The 19,689-nt window shown below is 52.0% G+C and overlaps 1 protein-coding gene across 2 annotated transcripts in view; it reads left to right on the top strand.

Moving 5' to 3' along the window:
• Positions 1–952: 952 nt before the first annotated feature.
• LOC122374805 (CCR4-NOT transcription complex subunit 6-like) overlaps positions 953–19,689 on the top strand; it is a 78,899-nt gene continuing 60,162 nt past the window's right edge. Inside the window, exons 1-5 of one of the 2 annotated variants that reach the window (XM_043353790.1) lie at positions 953–1,138; positions 7,145–7,277; positions 8,240–8,426; positions 9,089–9,173; positions 9,860–9,950. In XM_043353790.1, coding sequence (XP_043209725.1) covers positions 1,130–1,138; positions 7,145–7,277; positions 8,240–8,426; positions 9,089–9,173; positions 9,860–9,950 — 505 coding nt within the window. In that variant the 5' untranslated portion in view covers positions 953–1,129. Of the gene's footprint in view, positions 1,139–7,144; positions 7,278–8,239; positions 8,427–9,088; positions 9,174–9,859; positions 9,951–15,146; positions 16,383–19,689 lie in introns of those variants that run through there. The other variant, XM_043353789.1, reaches the window with a different exon arrangement.

Genomic DNA, 19,689 nt, shown 5'->3' with positions numbered 1-19,689 from the left:
GCTGGGCACTAAGACAGGAAACATTATGCACACGAAACTCAGGGTTGGTATGTCAGAGCTTAACGCCCACCTATTCTCTATTCAGAAATCTACGACACCTTTCTGCAGCTGCGGTGACGTTCCAGAAACAACGAATCATTTTGTTTTACACTGTAGTCTATATCAACTCTACAGAGCCAATTTATTTGAATCGATATCCAATATGCTCCACTATGATTTTTCTCAAATACCACAACACATGCAAATACGCATTCTTCTACACGGCACAAATCTTAGCACCGGCGAGAGGAGTGAGGTCGCTCGCTTGTTCCAACGATTCCTGTTCGAATCGAAACGTTTCAACGTGCGTTAACTGTCTGACTGGCGCGGCGGGCGTGGTCGGCGCGGCCGGGCTGTGCGTCTCGATCAGCTGGTTGAGGTGGTGAGACTGGACCTGTGTCGGCGGTCGGAGACATGGATGTGTCTTTTTGTTATTTTGCGAGAGGTGCTTTGATTTATGCGTTAGCATTTGCACCAATCGCTCATAAATATTGTTCATTTTGAATTGTATTGGTTTTCAATATATTTTTGATTGATTGATTGATACCTACTTATACCACGCGCGTAGCGCTTTGTAGCGCTGTGCGGTGAAAAAAGTCCCAGGTTCCTAAGTAGGTAAGTGAGGATCCGCCCGGGCATAAGAATTTGCTAGATCTTTATTCTTCAAGTTCAGGGTTACGGAATAGTTTGATTCCAGATTAGCCTAGCTGGAATTAAACCAAAGCCAGCTCAAGCACTACTGTGTTGAAGGACTTCCTCTAGCTTATGTCCGACTTCAAATTATTTTGCTGTATTTTTTTTTCAAAAATTTAAGGTTTGGGTTAAAAGATGTTAAATGAATTTTTAACCATCGAAATAAAATTTTCATTCATTTAGAAAACTACCAAATATCTGACTGAGAAATGAAAAAGTTACTATATTCTCTACTAGGAACTGGCAGCATTCTATTGTTATCGCTTGCATTTCAGGTTTTGAGTGTTTACGGTTCGGGTTATGCGTGGGATACTTTCGCTATCAATCAAATTTCAAGTATTGGCATTTTTAGTGGTTCTAAATCCTACCCTTATCAAATTGGAGGCGCGTTACATTTATGACACTGGTGAGTGGTGGTGAGGAAGAGAGGGGACGGGGTCTGTCGCATCTGTTTTTGCTGCGCTATGACTGTCTCGCTCATACCTTAAGAGCGTTTTCTTTCCTAAAATGTTCCCATGCGGTTTATTTTTGGCTCAGGTGCTCTTTGTCCTCCCATGTTTAGCTAGCATAATTTGCTCATCAAATAAGCCCATAATGATAAGTAGGTAGGTAGCTCAGATTTCAATTTCACATTCACTTGGTGCTCCATCAAAGTGAAACATTTGTTTGACAGCAATTGGACTTATCATTTTCAAAACATTCATCAATCTAGCTACAATCTACACCTTAAATTTAGCTACAATCTACACCTTAAATTGATAGTTGAACAATAAATTTATTTGGGAAAAATACCTACCTACAACTTGAAGGAATAGTTCACTTTCATATCTGAAGCGAAAGCTTATTACGTGTTGGCCTATCATATTGCGTAATTCAAACCTATGCATGCTGCATTGTCTGACAATGACATGGCTGTATTCCTCTACAAATACTGCATTCCTCTAGAAGGACCTCTTATCAGGACGAGAAATGGACTATCTTTGCCTAGGGTGATCACTGGGGCGTAAAAGCTTTTGATTGGTGCTAGTCTCAGCTCAAGCAACAAAACTGCTGTTCTAGCTCAAAACGGTATGTTAAAAGTGATATATTTCCTTTAAGGCTGACCATTTCAGTGCTTTGCATCTTGCTTCTTGACTGGTGATTCTGTCTAAAAAAAAAACAGCTAAATGCACAATGAATGCAATGAAAAATAATGATAATGAAAGGATTTAGAAATGTGCTACGATTGCTGAGTGTATGCATAGCAAGTTAATAACCACCACTGTATTCTCAGAATAAGAAAGTCAGAATAAGAAAGTAAGTATAGAAAATCATCACATGCACTTCTAACCTAAGCTAAATTGACCCCACCAAATATAAAACAACTCGATGAAGCTTAGCCTAACCTAAGTTTATCATACCTTACCAGTAACACTGCTCTAGTGATAAATGATTTCACCAATAAGATCAGTTTTTTTACGCTTGAACCAGTTGCCATATTTGTAAGCTGATAGCATGTATGTATAGTGTATATCTCATAAATGTAATGTAAATAGTGTAGGGGAGACCCGGGAGGTATGGGCCGGTTTTGTGAAAAGGCAATTTTCTTCCAGTGGGCAGTGGCTAGACCCGGGTTTTCACTCTGTGTACGTCAAATTGCCTTTCGCCTGCAACGTGTGCCTGATATTAGGCATCTAGGATCAACTATTTTGTCTCGAGATAACTTTCAATAAATCATGTGCTTTTTCGATCCATCAAAATACACCGGGAGGTATGGGCCATGGCCCGGGAGGTATGGGCCGGTGCCATGTTTCATATTCTTTTCTCGACAATGAGAAAAATACTCATAGCTGGTATCTACCTTGATCTCTCTTAGAGCTCAGGAACCGCATAAGCGGCCAACAGCTTACTTCATGGAGGTGACGTGGGCCCATATATGTATTTTGGTAAACTCAAGCATGCACCATAAAATAAGATCAATGATATTTTTCTGTTTGAATGAAATTTGAAGTTAAATTTTCGACCTTGCGCGACAAAAATTAAACTTATTGACGGGGACATTCAATGAAGGCATCTTTTTATTCATTAGGATCAATGGCCGGTGGGTGGCCCGAACCTCCCGGCCAGGACGCCAAAATGTGCATAGCATCTCAGCTCATAATCTTGCAAGAAAGCTTCAAATTGTCTATCCAGTCTTAATTTGCATGCTTTAAACTTTATGTTAGCGATGATCTGACATCCTAAAACGAGCCTGGCTCAAATTTATCACGAATTTTCTGTATGTACCGTATTTTACTCGAAGAGGGCAAAACGCTTTATCACCGCTCATTGCCAACGAAGACTGAGGAAGATTTTGAAAATCACGTGGGATGTATAACGGAATGGCTGCTACCAGTTAACGCCGTCAAATGTGTAAAAATACGCAACACTTCTTCAAAACTGCGATGGCCCATACCTCCAGGGGGCCCATACCTCCCGGGTCTCCCCTATATGTAACTAACTAACTAGGAAAGAGGTGCTGATGGTAGAGCTTCACTTCCTAATAGTTAAAGGAAAGCAATGTTTATGGTATCTTGGGCTTTGTCAACTATAAAGGGTGTGCTCTTTAATTTTGTTCTAATTTTGAATTCCATGCAGTATGGTTGTGGAAGCTGTATCCTCAAATCAGTAGATACCTTAACATATATACAATTGGGCAAGCTATGTAGTACGCACTCAATATTACCTTAAAAATTGTGCATCAGCATTGTCACAGAAGCATAGTTTGAACTTTGAAGCACACAAGATATGATGAGCAAGGGGCATGGATGTTTTATTGAAATTGATTATTGATAAGTATTTATCATAGATACTGGCCAAAAAAAATTGAGACCCTTTGCCTTTTGGGGTCTCTTAGCTTTAGAATTTAGACAGCTGGTCTGGTATATTCTTGTGATACCTACAGTAATCAGTGCCTGATTCATGATGCCCCTTGTTTCCATGTAAAATTCATTCATCATAAGGTACTTTTTTGACATAAGCCTCAAGTCATATTGATCAGTTTTCAGTTTGCAACTTACCATCATATTTCACATTTGCATTAAGACGAAAGACCATTATTTGACTTTTAGAAAATGACATTTTAATGGTTAGGTGTTCTTGCACAAAATAGTTAATAGCCATAAAGAGCTCTTTCATGTTACCTATATGAGTGATTTGAAGGTAATCCCATGGAAAACTGGCTACCATTCCATACACAGCATTCCTTTCATTGTGGGGGGGGGGGGATGGTGACTGTGGATACCCCATGCATGTAGGAGAGGTGGTCTTTTAGACCCTTCTGCCACCTTGCAATGCAACCCCTGATCGAGCTAGAGCTTCATGTAGATAACGAGTGTGTCGCTTCCGTGGCAATGCGAGGATGATGATACCCAATTTTGAAGTCCTGGGTCATTGGTTGACCTTCCAGGTCAGGTCAATGACCGAAACTTATCCCGTGCCGTGCTGAGGGGCGTTTTTACGCCCCCCTTCCTCCGGTTTTTCGCAACTTTCTAGCGCCGCCGTTTTGATACACCTGTTCATACATCTTTTCACACATGTTGTGAAGATTTCAGACCATGGTCATTCAAGATCAGGTCACCAGGTCATGTCAAGTGACCTTACCTCCGAAAAAGTTCAAAGGCCCGCTATAGTACACCGAATGAACGATCACTTGGAAACTTTCAGCAATTGATAGAAATAACAGTATGTATAAAATGCATATCTTGGATTTTTATAATTGTGACATAAGGTCAGGCTGATTTTGCGACCACTCCATCATAAGTCAATGGGAGGAAATTGAAATGCACCTCTTTTGGACGAATTTCCTTCAAGACCCTCTCTCTCAAACATCGGTTAATATCTTACCATGACACACTGAATCGGAAAATGCACCTGTGACCCCTCTGTGTGCCCCTGAGGTCATCTCAGGTCATTAATGGTCACCAGCAGTGTTTTGGCTATAACTTTTGATTGAGATGTGCTAGAGCGGTGAAAACACGTCAGATTTGTTCAGCTCGACAATACGTATCGACTGATGTGCAACATGACCCTATCGAATCAGGTCATGACCTTGACCTAAGGTCAAATTTCCAAACAACCTTTCAAGGTCAACGTATAGATCATTCGACGCGTTTCGACGAGAGGAACAAGATGCTGGCAAAAGTAATGTCGTGGCTCGCTTGAGTCAATAGTTATTACCGGAAATCGTTTTTTGTGGAAACGGCTATTTTTAGTTTTTGCCCTCTGGAGGCTAAACCGTTGACCTGATGTCAAATCTGAAAACAACACTCAAAAAGGCGTGTAAAAGGGCTATCAAATGCGCTTTTCCGCGGCGCTGTAGCTTTATTGGTTCCCGAGTTAGCCATTGGCAGTTTCCAAAGTTTTTGAAATTGACTAAATTTGACCTTTGATGACTTCTGGTGACCTGACCTTTGACCTGACCTAAAAAATGAACCAAGTGCTTGTGTCATTCTTTTTGACGCTCTTTCGATTTCCGCTTACCGCGTGCCGCTACGTGGCCCAGGTGCCGAGTTAGAAGGGGCGTGAAAACCCCCCAGCACTACACGGAAAAAATAGGCCACCAGCACGGCGCGGGTTAAAGAAAATCGGGACCTGGTAGACTTTGGCGTTGAAATGGGGCTTTTAGGGTCCTAGTTGCAAATTTCCGGTTATTATTGTTAAAGTTGATGCATTCATGCATTTGGGGTATGTTGGGTCAGGTCAGGTCAGGCCAACCGATGGGCATCCTGCCTGCTATATATAATTGGTGTTTGTTTATCACCACTTAACTTTGTAACATACCCATTTAAATTAGCTACTGAAATGTTCAAGTGGGTGCTAAGTTTGAAATCAACTCCAAAAACTACCTAGAAATACATAAGCTCGAAGAGGTGAGCCAAGGTCATTTAAGGTCAGTGACCTTCACCTGACCTGCCCCTCAGGTGACCTTTACACCTACCATAAATTGCTTGTGACAATCATCGTGTCTCATGTTGGGGCGTCTGCAGCTACAAAATGACTGCAAATGCACGGATAATATGAGCCGACATACGCAGAATCGCTATTCCGGCCTGACATGGTATCGAGACAGGTCTTAGGTCAAAGATTATTTTGTTCAGGGTCATGACATTTTCAGGGTAGGTGTTAAATTGGAAATTCAATGGTATTGAAAAAATCGTAGCGATCGGCCGTTCTTTGCGTGAGTTATTCGCGAAGAAACGAGGCGGAGTGTTCCGTCTGAACCGTCTGTTCCGTCTTCCGTCTAGCCCATAAGCGTGAGGTTTAACTCGGTACGGGAGCTACCTAGCTGTATCAATCCTGAGCTGGTCAGGGTCATTGAATTTTCAAAGCATTATTAAATTCTTGATTGATTAACTTGAGGCTTTCGAGAGTTTGGTAGCGTTCGACCGATTTTTACGCGAGCTGTTCGCGAAAAACCGAGGAGTTTTTCCGACGACCGACCTCCTCCCCGGTCCCCATCACCCCACCAATAAGGACGGATAAAATAATAATAGTGGCTGTACGACTTTGTGTATAAAACTGGTCAATAATACAAAGCTGAATAAGGTTGGATGGAAAACTTTCATTGTAGACAAACTGTGGACATTCCTATAACTAGTTGTGATGTTACCGGCCTGTCTGTGACGATTGCTAACTGGTGACGTCAGGTCAGTGTGCCGCCGGTGTCCATTGTGAGGTCTCCCGTTTCATACAGATGAACTGCTCTGGTTCATACAACAGTGAAGAATGATAAATAAAGGGGTGATGTTGGGGCCATTACAGTGGCATCACTGGTGATCTGGTATTATGTTTATTTCACTGTGCTATTACTGCGCACATTTGATAACACTGTCCCTCCCAGCGTACTGGTTATCATTGCACTGTCCCTTGGACATTGCATCCTGACAATGTCCTCATTGGACTGCCGTTGGTCCTGTGTTCAACCCATACTGGCGTTGGTCCTGTGTTCAGCCCATACTGCCGTTGGTCCGGCGCTGACCCCCGTACTGCCGCTGGTCCCGTGCTGACCCCCATACTGGCATTGGTCCCCCATGCCGACCCTTTTACTGCCGCTGGTCCGGCGCCGACCATTTACTGCCGTTATTGGTCCCGCGCTGACCGCCATACTGTCATTGTTCCCGTGCTGAGTTACTGCCGTGGGTCCCGCGCTGACCGCCGTACCGCCGTTGGTCCGCGCTGACTGCTATTAGTCCCTCGCTGACCGCCGTACCGCTGTTGGTCCGTGCTTACCGCCGTACTGCCGTTGGTCTGCGCCGACCCTCCTACTGCTGTTGGTCCGCGCCGACCCTCGTACTGCTATTAGTCCCTCGCTGACCGCCGTACCGCCGTTGGTCCGCGCTGACCGCCGTACTGCTATTAGTCGCTGCCGCTGACCGCCGTACCTCTGTTGCAGGGTGCGATGATAAGGGGCAACAGCGGTAAAGAGAAGCAGGAGAAGGCATGCGGCCGGCGCACCCCCACCTTCATGTCGCAGGAGGACATCGCCGCCGGACGGAAGAGCCACTGGCAGGAGCTGGAGATTACCGGTGCGTCGCGACGGCGGCCGACCGTCCGGCAGACTGTCTGCCGTCTGTCACTGTCTGACTGCCGTCTGTCACTGTCTGACTACCTGTCTGGTAGTCTGACAGACAGTCTCAGACAGACCGTCTGTCTGGCTGTCCAGTGGGCAGGACTGTCCGTATGACAGTCCGTCGGACAGTCTCTCTGTCTAACTGTCTGGCAGTTCGTTAGACAGTCTGACAGTTTGTCTGTCACACAGCCTGTCTGTCTGTCTGTCTGTCTGACACTACCAATATCTCTGTCTCTCTTGCTGTCTCCCCTATATTCTTTCCGGTAATTCTTTTTGACGTTGCCATTTCGTAGGTGGGAGCACCGCGCTGTTTATTTCAATCTACGTACTGTTTTTTCATATCTAACTAATACTTCATGGAAGTAATTTAAATGTCTATGCTATTTTTGCTTCATTCCCATCTGACAGTTATTTTGCTGTCTGTTGAGTGATAGCAGATAAATATGAGTTGGAAATTAATGTTTCACATGGTCAGTAAACTGTAGGACGGCCACGGTTGCTCATAAGACCCATACACTCGCCCACTCTTGTTCTGTCTCATTTTCACTCTCACTCTCCGTCACCCCGTCTCTGGCTGTTTCACCCTCCTCTCTCTCTCTCTCTCTCTCTCTCTCTCTCTCTCTCTCTCTCTCTCTCTCTCTCTCTCTCTCTCTCTCTCTCACTCACTCACTCACTCACTCACTCACTCACTCACTCACTCACTCACTCACTCACTCACTCACTCACTCACTCACTCACTCACTCACTCACTCACTCACTCACTCACTCACTCACTCACTCACTCACTCACTCACTCACTCACTCACTCACTCACTCACTCACTCACTCACTCACTCACTCACTCACTCACTCACTCACTCTGTCCCCCTCCCTCTCTCCCTCTCTCACCGAGTCGCCCCCCCCCCCCCGTCCCCTCAGGTATGGTCCGTAACATCAGCCCCTCCGTGTGGCGACTGAAGCACCTGACGGCACTCTACATGAGCGAGAACTCGCTGGTCTGTCTGCCGGCCGAGATCGTGAACCTGACGCAGCTCACCTACCTGGACCTATCCAACAACAAGCTGCGCCAGATTCCCGCAGAGCTCGGAGACCTCGTCAATATGAGGTGGGCACGCTCCCTGTGAACGAACGGCCGCTGTGGGCGCGGCACTTGCCGAACGGGCTGTCAGTTGTATTGTGGACCGGTGCGATCAGCGGATGTATCACGTTCGCTGACTTGTTTCCGATGATCTTTTACTGTTTGGTGTTTCTTTGCTAGACAAACAAGTTAAAATCATCCCAACCGCTTTGATTTTGTACATCATTATTTAGTCCTCGGTTTGTTAGCTCATAGCTGTTGTGGTTTAACAAGCATATTATTTACACAGAGTGCGCCTGTCTGTCTGACCTGTAGTATGGGCTACATATGCTATAACTATGCCAGCCCTACCTGCTACCATTCGTTCAGTACCTGGCCGTCGGCGCCGCCTATCCCTGCTCCTGAACTGCGCCTTTTGTGCTGCTGTTCCCGGACCGCGTCCCCTGCGTACCGGTTCTAACCCGTGTTCTCGTTCGGACCCGTTTATCGACCCGTGTGCCGACCCGCGACTGTGTCCTTGTCCTGACCTTGTCCTTGCCGTGTTTTGACCTGTATCCGTGTTCTAACCAGTATTCTGACCCCGTGTCCGTGTTCTGCCCTTTGTCCGTAATCGTATTTTGACCCGTGTCCGTGTTATGACCCGTGTTATGACCCGTGGCGATGTGGTGACCCGTGTCTGCCTGCTCCAGGGAGCTGCACTTGAACCACAACCTGTTACGGCTGCTGCCGTACGAGCTGGGAAAGCTGTTCAACCTGCAGGTCCTGGGACTGAAGGTGAGCGACACCTGGTGGGACAGCTGGCGGGACAGCTGGTGGGACAGCTGGTGGGACAGCTGGTGGGACAGCTGGTGGGACAGCGGCTGACAGCTCTGCTGTGGGACAGCTGTGGGATAGCTGGCCGGACGGCCGGTAGGATAGCTTATGGAAGGGATAGCTGGTGGAAGGGGTAGATTGTGGGATAGATATATGGTGGGACAGCTGGTTGGAGAGAGAGCTGGTGGATCAGACAGTTGCTGGGAGGATTAGCAGTCTGCTGCCGTTTTCGCTGGCGGGAGGGATGGCAGTTTGCATGTGACGGTGTGTTCGCCCTCGCTATGCGGGCCTCCTCGTAGAGAACTGCTGCGAATGAGACGGCAAGCCACTGAAAATGTTACCTGTAGGACTGTCATATGTTTTTGTCGAACTTCATTTTGATGTACTGCATATTTTTGCATATTCTTCTGAATTACCTAGATGAGTGTGCTGGTAACTTATTGTATTTTAATGGAATCTTGATTAATTGAATCAGCCTTGCGACGGGTGCCCTCATTGTGTCTAGGCTTTGCCGGCAGCTCGCATGGTACCTGGCGTCCTCTCAGTGTACCAGCAGTGTGTGTAAGCCTGTGACTTGTGACCTGTGACCTGTGACCTCTGACCTCTGACCTGACCTGTGACCTCTGACCTGTGACCTGTGACCTCAGGGGAACCCGCTGGCGGCGGACATCCTCTCAGTATACCAGGAGGCGAATGGCACACAGCGACTCTTGACCATGATGCTCAACAGTCTCGAAGGTCAGTCAGAGGGTCCCACAGTACACAGCTCACAGTCAAATGAACAGTGTCTTCTCCACAGCCTGGAGGCCCCACAGTCCCGACCCCACAGCTCACAGCCACATGGGCACACAGTGTCCGCTCTGCAGGCCACGACTTCACAGGCTGGGTTCACAGCAGCTCAGGCACAGGACACTGGCACGGCACGTCCCAGCTGTTCGGGGTCCACAGTGAAATGGCTTCACAATCGCGAATCCACAGCGGTGTGACATGTATACCATGGTGCGAGGGGACAGTTCCGGTCCCGATCAGTCCTATCACGTTCTTTTTTTTTTGTTTTTTTTTTTTTGTTGTTTTGTTGGGTTAGGCCCTTTCGGTCCAATGAGACCATTTCAGAGCCGGAAGGATGATAGGATATAGGGGGAGACATTGGTCTGGGCAGGCACCCTAGTGAGTCGCCGGGGCTGAGCCCGTCCGAAGACAGGCCGCCCAGCCCCAAGGCACTCACTGCACCCGGCTACGGGGTGCGCTCCCTTGGGAGCAGCGGTGCCGCTCCAAGGGAGCAGCCCGCATGAGATAAAGTTGCCTGTCCAGCCCGGAGGGGGGTTGCGGCGTGGAGGAGAAGGATTTCTGTATCCTGAGGATAGAAGCACGGAACGGTGCGTTCTTTGGGGGATCATTTTCAGCCATCTGTAAGAAGCTCCGAGCTCACCGTGCGCATTTCCGGCCGCCGTGCAGTGGCGCCCTCACCGGGAGAGCGGGGAGAGCGGGAAGCTGAGGTTTTAATATTGACCGTTAGATGTCAGCAGAGGCTGCAAAAGCGTTCCGTGTCGGATTGCGATGCTGTTGGATGGAATGGATTAGTGAAAACTCGGCGGTTAGTCCCACCCGCAGACTGCTGGTCCTCTGGATGCCGCCCGGGTGGAGTGTCTGTCGCTCTCTGGTATTGGGAGTGTCACCGATGGTCGCTGCCGACCCCGTTTGTTGATAGGCTGGCTGCCACTGGTGTTGGCTGGTCACTGCTGGTGCCGTTAATTGTATCGTAGGTGCTTGTTGGTCCCTATCGGATGATTTTCGTGTCCAGCTGTCCTTCAATCCCCTGTCTGTCGTCGTCTGGTGAATGTTTTTCGACGGTGACCGGCATTTGGTCGGGGTTGGACGATGGTTAGTGGCTACTGGCTACTGATCACTGTGCGGACGTCATTCGGGCGCTATTCGTCACCCACGGATCATCCTGGAGCCTTACCATGGAGAAATCCGCCATGGGCAGAGCCATGCCAGGGCTCAGCCTGGCCGCGTACAGTTGTGCTCCAAAGGGCGCTGTTGTCTTTTGCAGCGCCCTGCAACCGTCTTACATAATGTTCAGGTTTGTGGCGCTCTCAGAATTCCGCAGACGAGCAGCATTTGTGAGCTTTCCTGCTTATGTCTAGCCTTGGTGGTGGTTACAGTTGAAGATAGTCTCGTCTTATCTAGGTGCCGACGGTCACACCACGGTACTGGGCCCTTAGCCTGTGTGTTGTACTGAGCATCCTTCGCACTCCAGTGGTGTCCAATCCTATAGACACGGGGACTAGTACTGGGTGCCCTTTGCTCGTGCGTTCTATTGGTTCTGCAACGTCATAGGATGGCAGAGCGCGGGTTAAACCCAGGTACTGATATCGCTTGGGCCGTACCCAAGCTGGCCAATGGTGGAAAATCACAGATTGGGCTTGGTAGGGCATAGCCCAGTCCAAAACCCACCTCCCCAAGCTCAGCCCGGGATAATTTCTGGTTTGGTTGGTGCCATTCACACCACAATGCTCGTTGCTTTTCCGTCCCACACTGATGCTGCATAACCGTCCTTTTCACCGCCTGGTACAATGCACCCTCTGTCCGGTACAGGGTACGGTCCACCCGGTACAGAGTACTCACCGCCCGGCACAGCGTACCTTTCGCCCGGTACAGCGTACCTTTCACCCGGTACAGCTTACCCTCCGCCTGGTACAGCGTACCCTCCGCTCGGTATAGCGTACCCTCCGCCTGGTACAGCGTTTTCGCTCGGTACAGCGTACCCTCCGCTCGGTACAGCGTACCCTCTGTCTGGTATCTACAATCTACAGCGAATCCTCCGCCTGGTACAGCTCTGCCCGGTGTAACGTACCCTCCTTTCGGTACGAGTACAGCGCTCCGCCGCCGCCCGTCACTGGCTCCGCCGTCGAGCGGGCGCGTTTTCGGCTCAGTCGGTCGGCGCCGGCCGTACGGTCGACTCGCCACCCGGCCGACACGCGATTCTCGACCTTATCGGTCGCTAACGGACCGCCTTCGCTGCGGAGTGGAGTGTCTTGATACAGGCGACGGAGCGGTGGAAAAGTGGGAGGGCAGGATACAGGGTCAAATCGGTGGAACAGTGAGGCAATACACGTTGATGCTGTGGTGCAGTTAAAAGGAAATGGTGGAATTTTGAAAACGGCTCATGCAGAGAACGAATTACAGTCGAGTGGTGATCGGTCAGATATCATGCAGAAATTGTTGGACGTGTTGATTCAGTGAAATGAAACACGCTCTGCTCATCAATTATCCATGAAATATAAACCCAATATAAATAAGGCAATATATGCGTGTGTATGGCACTAGAACAAGTTACTGTAAGCGAACTATTAGTAGCAGATGGGACGTGCGATTTCCGCCGTCCAGCTGCGATCCCGAGCTGCATTATGTCGCTGTGAAACTGGTAGCTCAGGGTCCTGTGCCGCAGCTGATCTCCGCCCTGACCGGACCATCCGTGCCGCCTACTGGTGCTGGGTCCGACGGCTCCGGTATATACCAGTGACCTCGATCCGCCGACCGGTCCCGTCCTGCCGGGATGACGGCCGAGCTGGCACTAGCCGGGTCTCCTGCTAGGCTGAGAGCTGAACTGAGACTAATTTATCCTGTCCTGCCGGGGTGAGGCCTGAGGGCTGAGCAGGGGCTACTATGCCCTGTCCCGCCTGAGGGCTGGACTCGCTCGTCCGGCCAGTGTGCGGCGGTGGGGAGCGATTCGCTGTGTCACGTCGGTCTGCTGTCGGTGCGCGGTCCCGGTCACATGGACGACAGGTGGCCGACAGGGACACTGGGGAAACTACACTGTGCCTCCCCAGGGAAACTGCCGACCACGACGCTGGGGAAGCTATATCCCCCTCTCCGGGAGACCGCTGACAGTGCCCCTGGGGAAACTGCTCTGTCCACACTCCACACTGTCTCCCGGGGGAGCCTTTATGTGCAATTGCGAACCCAAAATCGTTTTATTTTCCTCTGAACGGTTTTATTACCCCAGGAAGTGACAGTATGTCGAAAGGCATGGCGCGCGGTAAGTAGGAAGGACTGAAGTCCTGAATGCTTATCCACGATCCGTACCACTGTGAGCAGTTCCTGTTAATCCGTGCCAGGTGCCTGGCTCACGTATATCGGCCGGCCGGTCTGCCGGCTGAGTGACCAAAGTGACCTGCCGCGATCGTATCAGCCTGGCGGGCGGAGCTGTGCGGAAAACAGAGCGTCTTCCTGCTGCAATACATACAATAAAGCTCCATGTGTATACATGATGTGATGGTTATCTTTCACGTTGTAAATGTAGTAGAGGAAATATGTGTATTTGTGCTAGTTGGACGGTGCTTGAGTTGATCACTATGATCAGGTTACGAAAATACGACGTCACCAATTTCTAGACATGCATTGGTGGCACGTAAATCAGAGCCACCGTTGCACTAGTCCGTTCGTTTCTAGCACCATCCTTTGGTGACGTATGGAGCTGGCTGGTGTTCTCTCGTCGCAGCTCACGCGGTCACTGGGTTTATGGCCCAGCTTCGTGTCCGGTTTGTTTTGTTTTGTCCGTGTTTCCAGCCTCTGCTGCCGTCGTACCGCTTCTGGCTGGGAGTTTTGGGCACCGCCGCGGGGGTCGCTATCGGTGTTGATCAGTACTTGCTGCTGCTGTTGTAACACCTACCACTTCTTCGATGATCAGAGGAACTACGCTCGCGAAGAGAATCCACCACTTGTCAATGATGATGCCAGGGTGACACTGTAGCTGTGGCTGCTACCGCGGACTATTGTTTCCGCTATTGCATCGTTTCTGGTATCCCCTATCCACTGCTAGAACCTCGAGTCTATATCTTCCGACTCCGCTCATTCCTGCGCGTTATTTACCAGCCGTAATGAGTGCGGCGTGGTGTGGTGTGGTGTTGTGCGCGTGGTAATTGGACGCTGCAGTGCACTGCCCGCAGGCTGCCGCCGCCCGAGGCTGACCTTGGCGGTAATTATGGGTCTGGCAGCCGCCCGGGGCGTCTCTGGGTGCCTCTATACCCCAGCAGCCCGGGGCGTCAGTGGGTGCCGCTGTTCCCGCGCCTGGGGCATCTGTACTCGCGCCCTGTGCAGGTGCCTCTATGCTCAGCCGCCGGGGCAGGTTCCACCACACCCAGCGTAGCTCTGCCGCCCTCCGTAAAAAAATCATATTTGCACCTGCTCCGCTAGATTCCATCGAGTCGGCTCGGGCCCGGCGCTTGGAGAGCGCGGCACCGCGAGGGAGCAGGTTCTAACGTGTACGACGCTGTTCTAATTTCCCATCGATGCTACTCTGGACGTGCCGTAACGTTTGGGAATCTCAGCGATTCGGGTTCAGATTCGGCGCCATTTGTGCAGCCTTGAAGTGGGGTTGTTTGTTTGTGTGGTAGATCTATCAGACAGTACGGTGAAGGGTCCCGGGTCGATCTGACTCGGGCTGTAGGTCACGAACACGATGGTTTGGGGTCATTCGATCGGTAGCTGTCCACGCACGACTTTCATGTCCATTTTCCCAACAAGTTCCTCATCTTACCACCAACAAGGGCCTCACCTAGCCTGTTCTACTTGCGACTGATCTAACTGATTCTTCCGGATTTAAAGATCCAAAACAGCCGGTGACCTAGAATCAGCGCCCAGCGCGCTATTGTCAATGTGCAGAACAATCCTCCGATCCGGCCTGCACGCGCAGCTCCAGGTCGGGGGTGGTCTCAGAGGTCATCCCGCCGGTCCGCTGGCCGCTGAGGTCACTAGCACGCTGCCCTGGCCGCACGGCACGTGTCTCCCGGATCGGGGCCGCTCCGGCCCAGTTCCGGCCGAGTTGAGGACCTCTGCGTGTCGGCAGTGGGTCGCCGGCCGACCGGTTTGGGAACCCCGGCCGGCGGCTGTGGAGCAGCGGCGGCGCGGCGGCGGCGACAGCGGCGCAGTGTTGTGCCCGCCGCCGGCCGGCGCACCTCGCCGAATCGCCGGGCCGCCCAGTCGCGCGTGTGTGGATGTCGAACGGCGCTCTCCGTTCGTTCCTGTGTGAGGTGTGAGTGTGAGTGTGCGGCGGAGAGAGAGAGTGGCAGGGCTGTGAGCAGGAGGTGCGACACACGTGTGAGATGAATCACGGGTACGGCACGCGACACCCGGGCCGGGCGGGTGGCTACCTGAACCACGGCGGTCACAACCACGGTCACCACGGCGGCCACAACCAGCACGGCCAGCACGGCGGGCCGGGCGCGCACCACGGCGCGTTCCCGGCACGGCGCCAGTTCGGGGCGGCGCGCGGCCGCCGGCCCCGTCCAGCCGACCTCAACTGGGCCTCCCCGGGCCCTCCTCTGGGTCCTCCGGGCCCCTCCGGCCACCTGGGCCCTGGCGGAGCTCCGCCGGGGAGCCACGCGGCCGGCGCCGGCCCCATGGGCCCCCGAGAGGCCTACTGCGGCGGTGGAGGAGGTGCGAGGTACGAGTCGGTGGCGGCGCGCTACAGACGCCACAGCTCGGGCGGCGCGCCGGGGAAACCGGCCGGGCCCGGCTCCTGGGGCTCGCACAGCTCGTACAGCTCGCAGAATTCGTACAGCTCACAGGGCTCATATAGCTCTCAGGGCTCCTATAGCTCCCAGAGCTCGTATAGCTCCCAGAGCTCGCACAGCTCTGGCTCGTCTCACAGCGCGTGTGCCGAGGAGCCGACGTCGAGCGAGAGCGAGGTGGCGGCGGACGGCAGCGACCCGGCAGAGCTCAGCCAGGTCATACCGCGCATCATCAAGCCCAGGAAGCGCCGCAAAAAGGAGAAGAAGCCCAAGATCCCGCGGATGGCGGCGGCCGCCGAGGAGCGGTCCGGCGCCGTGGTGCCTGCGGGCCGCTGGGAGCGGCGCCCCTCCAGTCTGGGCACCGACACCCAGTCGTCGAGCGAGTCGGCGCTGTCGGCGTTCGGCAGTGAGTGGTACCTGCCGGGCGAGCAGCTGGACGCGCTGTGCGCCGAGCTGACGGCGTTCCGGCTGCGGCGCCAGCTGACGCCGCCCGAGCTGGCGCTGACGCCGCCCGACAGCCCTGGCGCCGCCGCCGGCTGGCGTCAGCTGAGCGGGCTCCGACGTAGCCGCAGCGAGCCGGCGCAGCGCGCGCCGCTCGACGACCGGCGCGCCTTCAGCTGCCCCAGCTCACTCGAGTTCAGAGAGGCGCCCCCAGGTGAGTGGCCTGTGGCAGACAGCGACGGGCCTGGGTTCGATTCCCGGCCGAGGGAATGTTTTCAAATGCTACCCAAAAGCTGGACGCGAAAGCTGAAAGCTGTCACTCTCATTGGATTTTGAATATTTTATGTTTTGTGGTCGCGTATGATGAATAATGCACAATAGAAAGGCAATCAATCGGAATGGAGTCGTGCTTTCTCCGGAGTGAAAGACCTCTGTGCACATCTGTCAATCTTCGGTCGCTGCAGGCTGCATTCCCTATCGACTGCTTATCATTCTTGAAAGGCCCGCTGTGGACGGCATTGATTTCGACTGCTCAACCATTGAGTGCTCCGTCACTGAGCGGCTGTATGCACTGTGCAGTGGGAATAAGCTTTACGAGCTCTGCACGCTACTCACTTAACGATTTACCCCTCGATAACATCTCGTGTATCGGGATTGTCATTCCGGCCGTAATTTCTCGTCCATCTGTGAACCGATGCTATCTGTGCTTATCTGCTCGGATCGCAATCAGTCGCAATCAGTCGCTGACGGCTGCAGCCCCCTTTGTGTGGCGCTGTTGACCAGCAGCGTGTGTTGCTTCGTGACCAATTAACTGGGCCCTGTGCGCTGAAAAAGGCGCTCGGCGCACTGGAACCTGTTCCTCTCTGTGCCGGTCGGCGGCGGCAGAAAACTGGGCTGGTGGCCGGCCGCGCCGGCGCGGCTTTCTCTTTCTAGCACGGCCCGGACGGCTGTTTTCACCTGCATTGTGTTCTGTGGACGGCGGCGGAAGGCGAATAGCGCTGCACTGGACCGAGACAGCCTCGGCCGGCTCGGCGGCTGACCTGACCTGATGATTGACATGACCTGACCTGACCTGACCCGACTCAGGGGCGGATGTGGCCCGTATCTTAGTGTTCTCCATTTCGCTGTGAGCCAGCGGATCCACATACACTGGCCGCCCATCCGGGTAGCTATTTACCGTTCACTTGTAGGAGACGTCCCTGGCCTTCAGTCTCGTTTCCATTAATAGCCACGGTTACGAGACCGAACTTTTGAGCTGGGTACTTAGTAAGTACCCCACCCCTGGATGGGGCAGGGTGTAGGTCAAAGTCCGCTTACAAAACTGGCCCTTTAACCCCCCGAGCTCGGGGTTAGCGTTTAATCTGATCTCAGATTGGCTTACTCAGAACTCTGCGCAGAAAATACTTGACGGGGTTTGTGTTTCACAACAGTTCACACTGGTTGCCGGACAAACCTCTTGTTTCTGCAGCGGTTATCAGATACTTCACCCCGGCCGACCGGGTCAGTCGGTGACCCCAGTGACGTCATCAGCGGTCCCCGGTGACGTCAGCGGCGGGTCGGACCGTGTCGCAACTGTGGTGTGTGCGGTACCGGTCTGTCCTGCCGCCTGTTCCCGCTGCTGAGAGATCACGGCGATCAGCGCATACATTCGATTTTTGACTCAGTAGAGTGGGTCGTCAGGTTCACTCACCTCTGTTTCAAACTATGTCCATTCTGACGTCGAAAATCAGCTTCAATGCGGGCTTTCAAATTTTGGTGCTCATTGTTTATGCGATTAGCACATTTCGCGGGCAGCTACCAACGACCGGGACAGATATGGCTGATGTCTCCTCTATTCTCCTCTCCTCTCTCCTTCTCTCTTTCTCTCCCCTCCTCCCTCTCCCTCGACATACCGGTCTCCTTTGATGTGTCCCGATCGGCCTCCTCGTCATGTGCCATCAAAAGGCGTCACTTACCAGCATCGCGCCGCGATTATCCAGTCATTACACGGCGGTCACACCGGCCGCTGCCAAATCGGGCTGCCAGATCCACCGTCCATACCGGGCTGCCAGATCCACCGTCCATTCCGAGCTGTCAAATACACTGTCCAATGTCCATACTGGGCCGCCAGATCCACCGTCCAAATCGGGCTGCCAGATCCACTGTCCATACCGGGCTACCAAATGTACGGTCCATACTGGGGCCGTATTCACGTCGACTTCGTAAGTCGATTTTCTTTCGTAAATATAATTTGGTATTCACGTCGACACTTCTTAAGTTTTTATCGACGGAGTTCACGTGAATAAAAAAAAATTACTTAAGAAGTGGGTCAAACTTAAGAAAATTCTTACGAAAATCATCGACGTGAATACGGCCCCTGGTCTACCAAATACACAGTTTAACTCGGGCTGTCGGATCCATAGTCCAAACCGGGCTGTCAAATACACTGCCCGATGTCCATTGCGGGCCGCCAGGTCTACCGTCCAAACCGAGCTGCCAGTTACACCGCCCGAACTGACCGGCTCGCCGATGACATCCTGTCGTCCCGAGCGTCGGTCACCTTGCCACACGAGTCGCGTGACCGGGCGTTAGTTTTACACCTTGCGACGGTGTAATTGTGCCGCGCGGAATGTCGGTGTTCGTGTAAAGTAGCGGACGGACGGCCGTCTGCGGGCGGGGTTGATTGGAGGCTGGGGAGGCGGCTGGTTAAAACTGGTCGTTAACGGCACCACGGAGACGCCACAGGTGTTATAGGCACCGGTCCTAGACAAATACGAAGTCTGCTTAAAATGGTTGTGTTTGTTAATTGTTGTTCTACTTTCCTAGCATTCAGCATTATTTTGGTTCCGTGGTGTCACGTCAGTTGACCACCAAACAAAGACATTCGTGAATGCTCTTTTCTTCTATGGGTGGCCGTATTCTCTGAACAAAATGTAATGAGCTCATTTTCACTTTGTCATTCATTATCACTTTCACTTCATCAAAATTTTATAGCCGTTTCCATTTGTTTATGTGATCTGCCATGCAGCACTGTCTTCTATGGACGGATTTCCTTTGAGCACAGCCCAATGCGACGCCGCTTACGAGGTCAAATCATTCGAGCCAAACGATTGCAGTACACGGCCGGCACGGATTGGTGAGTGGCAGAACTGTCCTGAACTGTCATAAGTCCGTGTCCTGGACTGTCAGACGGTGACAGCCTGTCCGGCTGGCTGTCCGAGTGTCCAGTCCCTACTGCCCAGTGTCCACGGGCCGCGGTGAACGGGCTGCCCGCGTGCTCCAGGGTTTTCACCACAGGCCGGGCGAGTTTTCAGCGGACCAGACAGACATAGTTTTCCCCGGGCTCCATTATGAGCGCCGACCGAACGGATGGGACACGCGTGGTGAAATAGCCGGGAATTCGAATTGCGCGGGCGGCAAATGATGAGACCATTTGAATAGAATGTGAATTCATCCGGCGTTCCTTTCAATTCAGCCCAGTTAGTCGCTGTTCATCCCTTTGTGAGTTGATTGGCATTGTCTCATCCAGTGTTGTGCCTGTT

The sequence above is a fragment of the Amphibalanus amphitrite genome, unplaced genomic scaffold (genome assembly GCF_019059575.1).
Source record: "Amphibalanus amphitrite isolate SeventyFive unplaced genomic scaffold, NRLGWU_Aamphi_draft 001715F_arrow, whole genome shotgun sequence".
In the NCBI taxonomy this organism is placed as follows: domain Eukaryota; kingdom Metazoa; phylum Arthropoda; class Thecostraca; order Balanomorpha; family Balanidae; genus Amphibalanus; species Amphibalanus amphitrite.
Note: the sequence above shows the minus strand (reverse complement) of the source record. Positions and strands in the feature narration are given on the sequence as shown.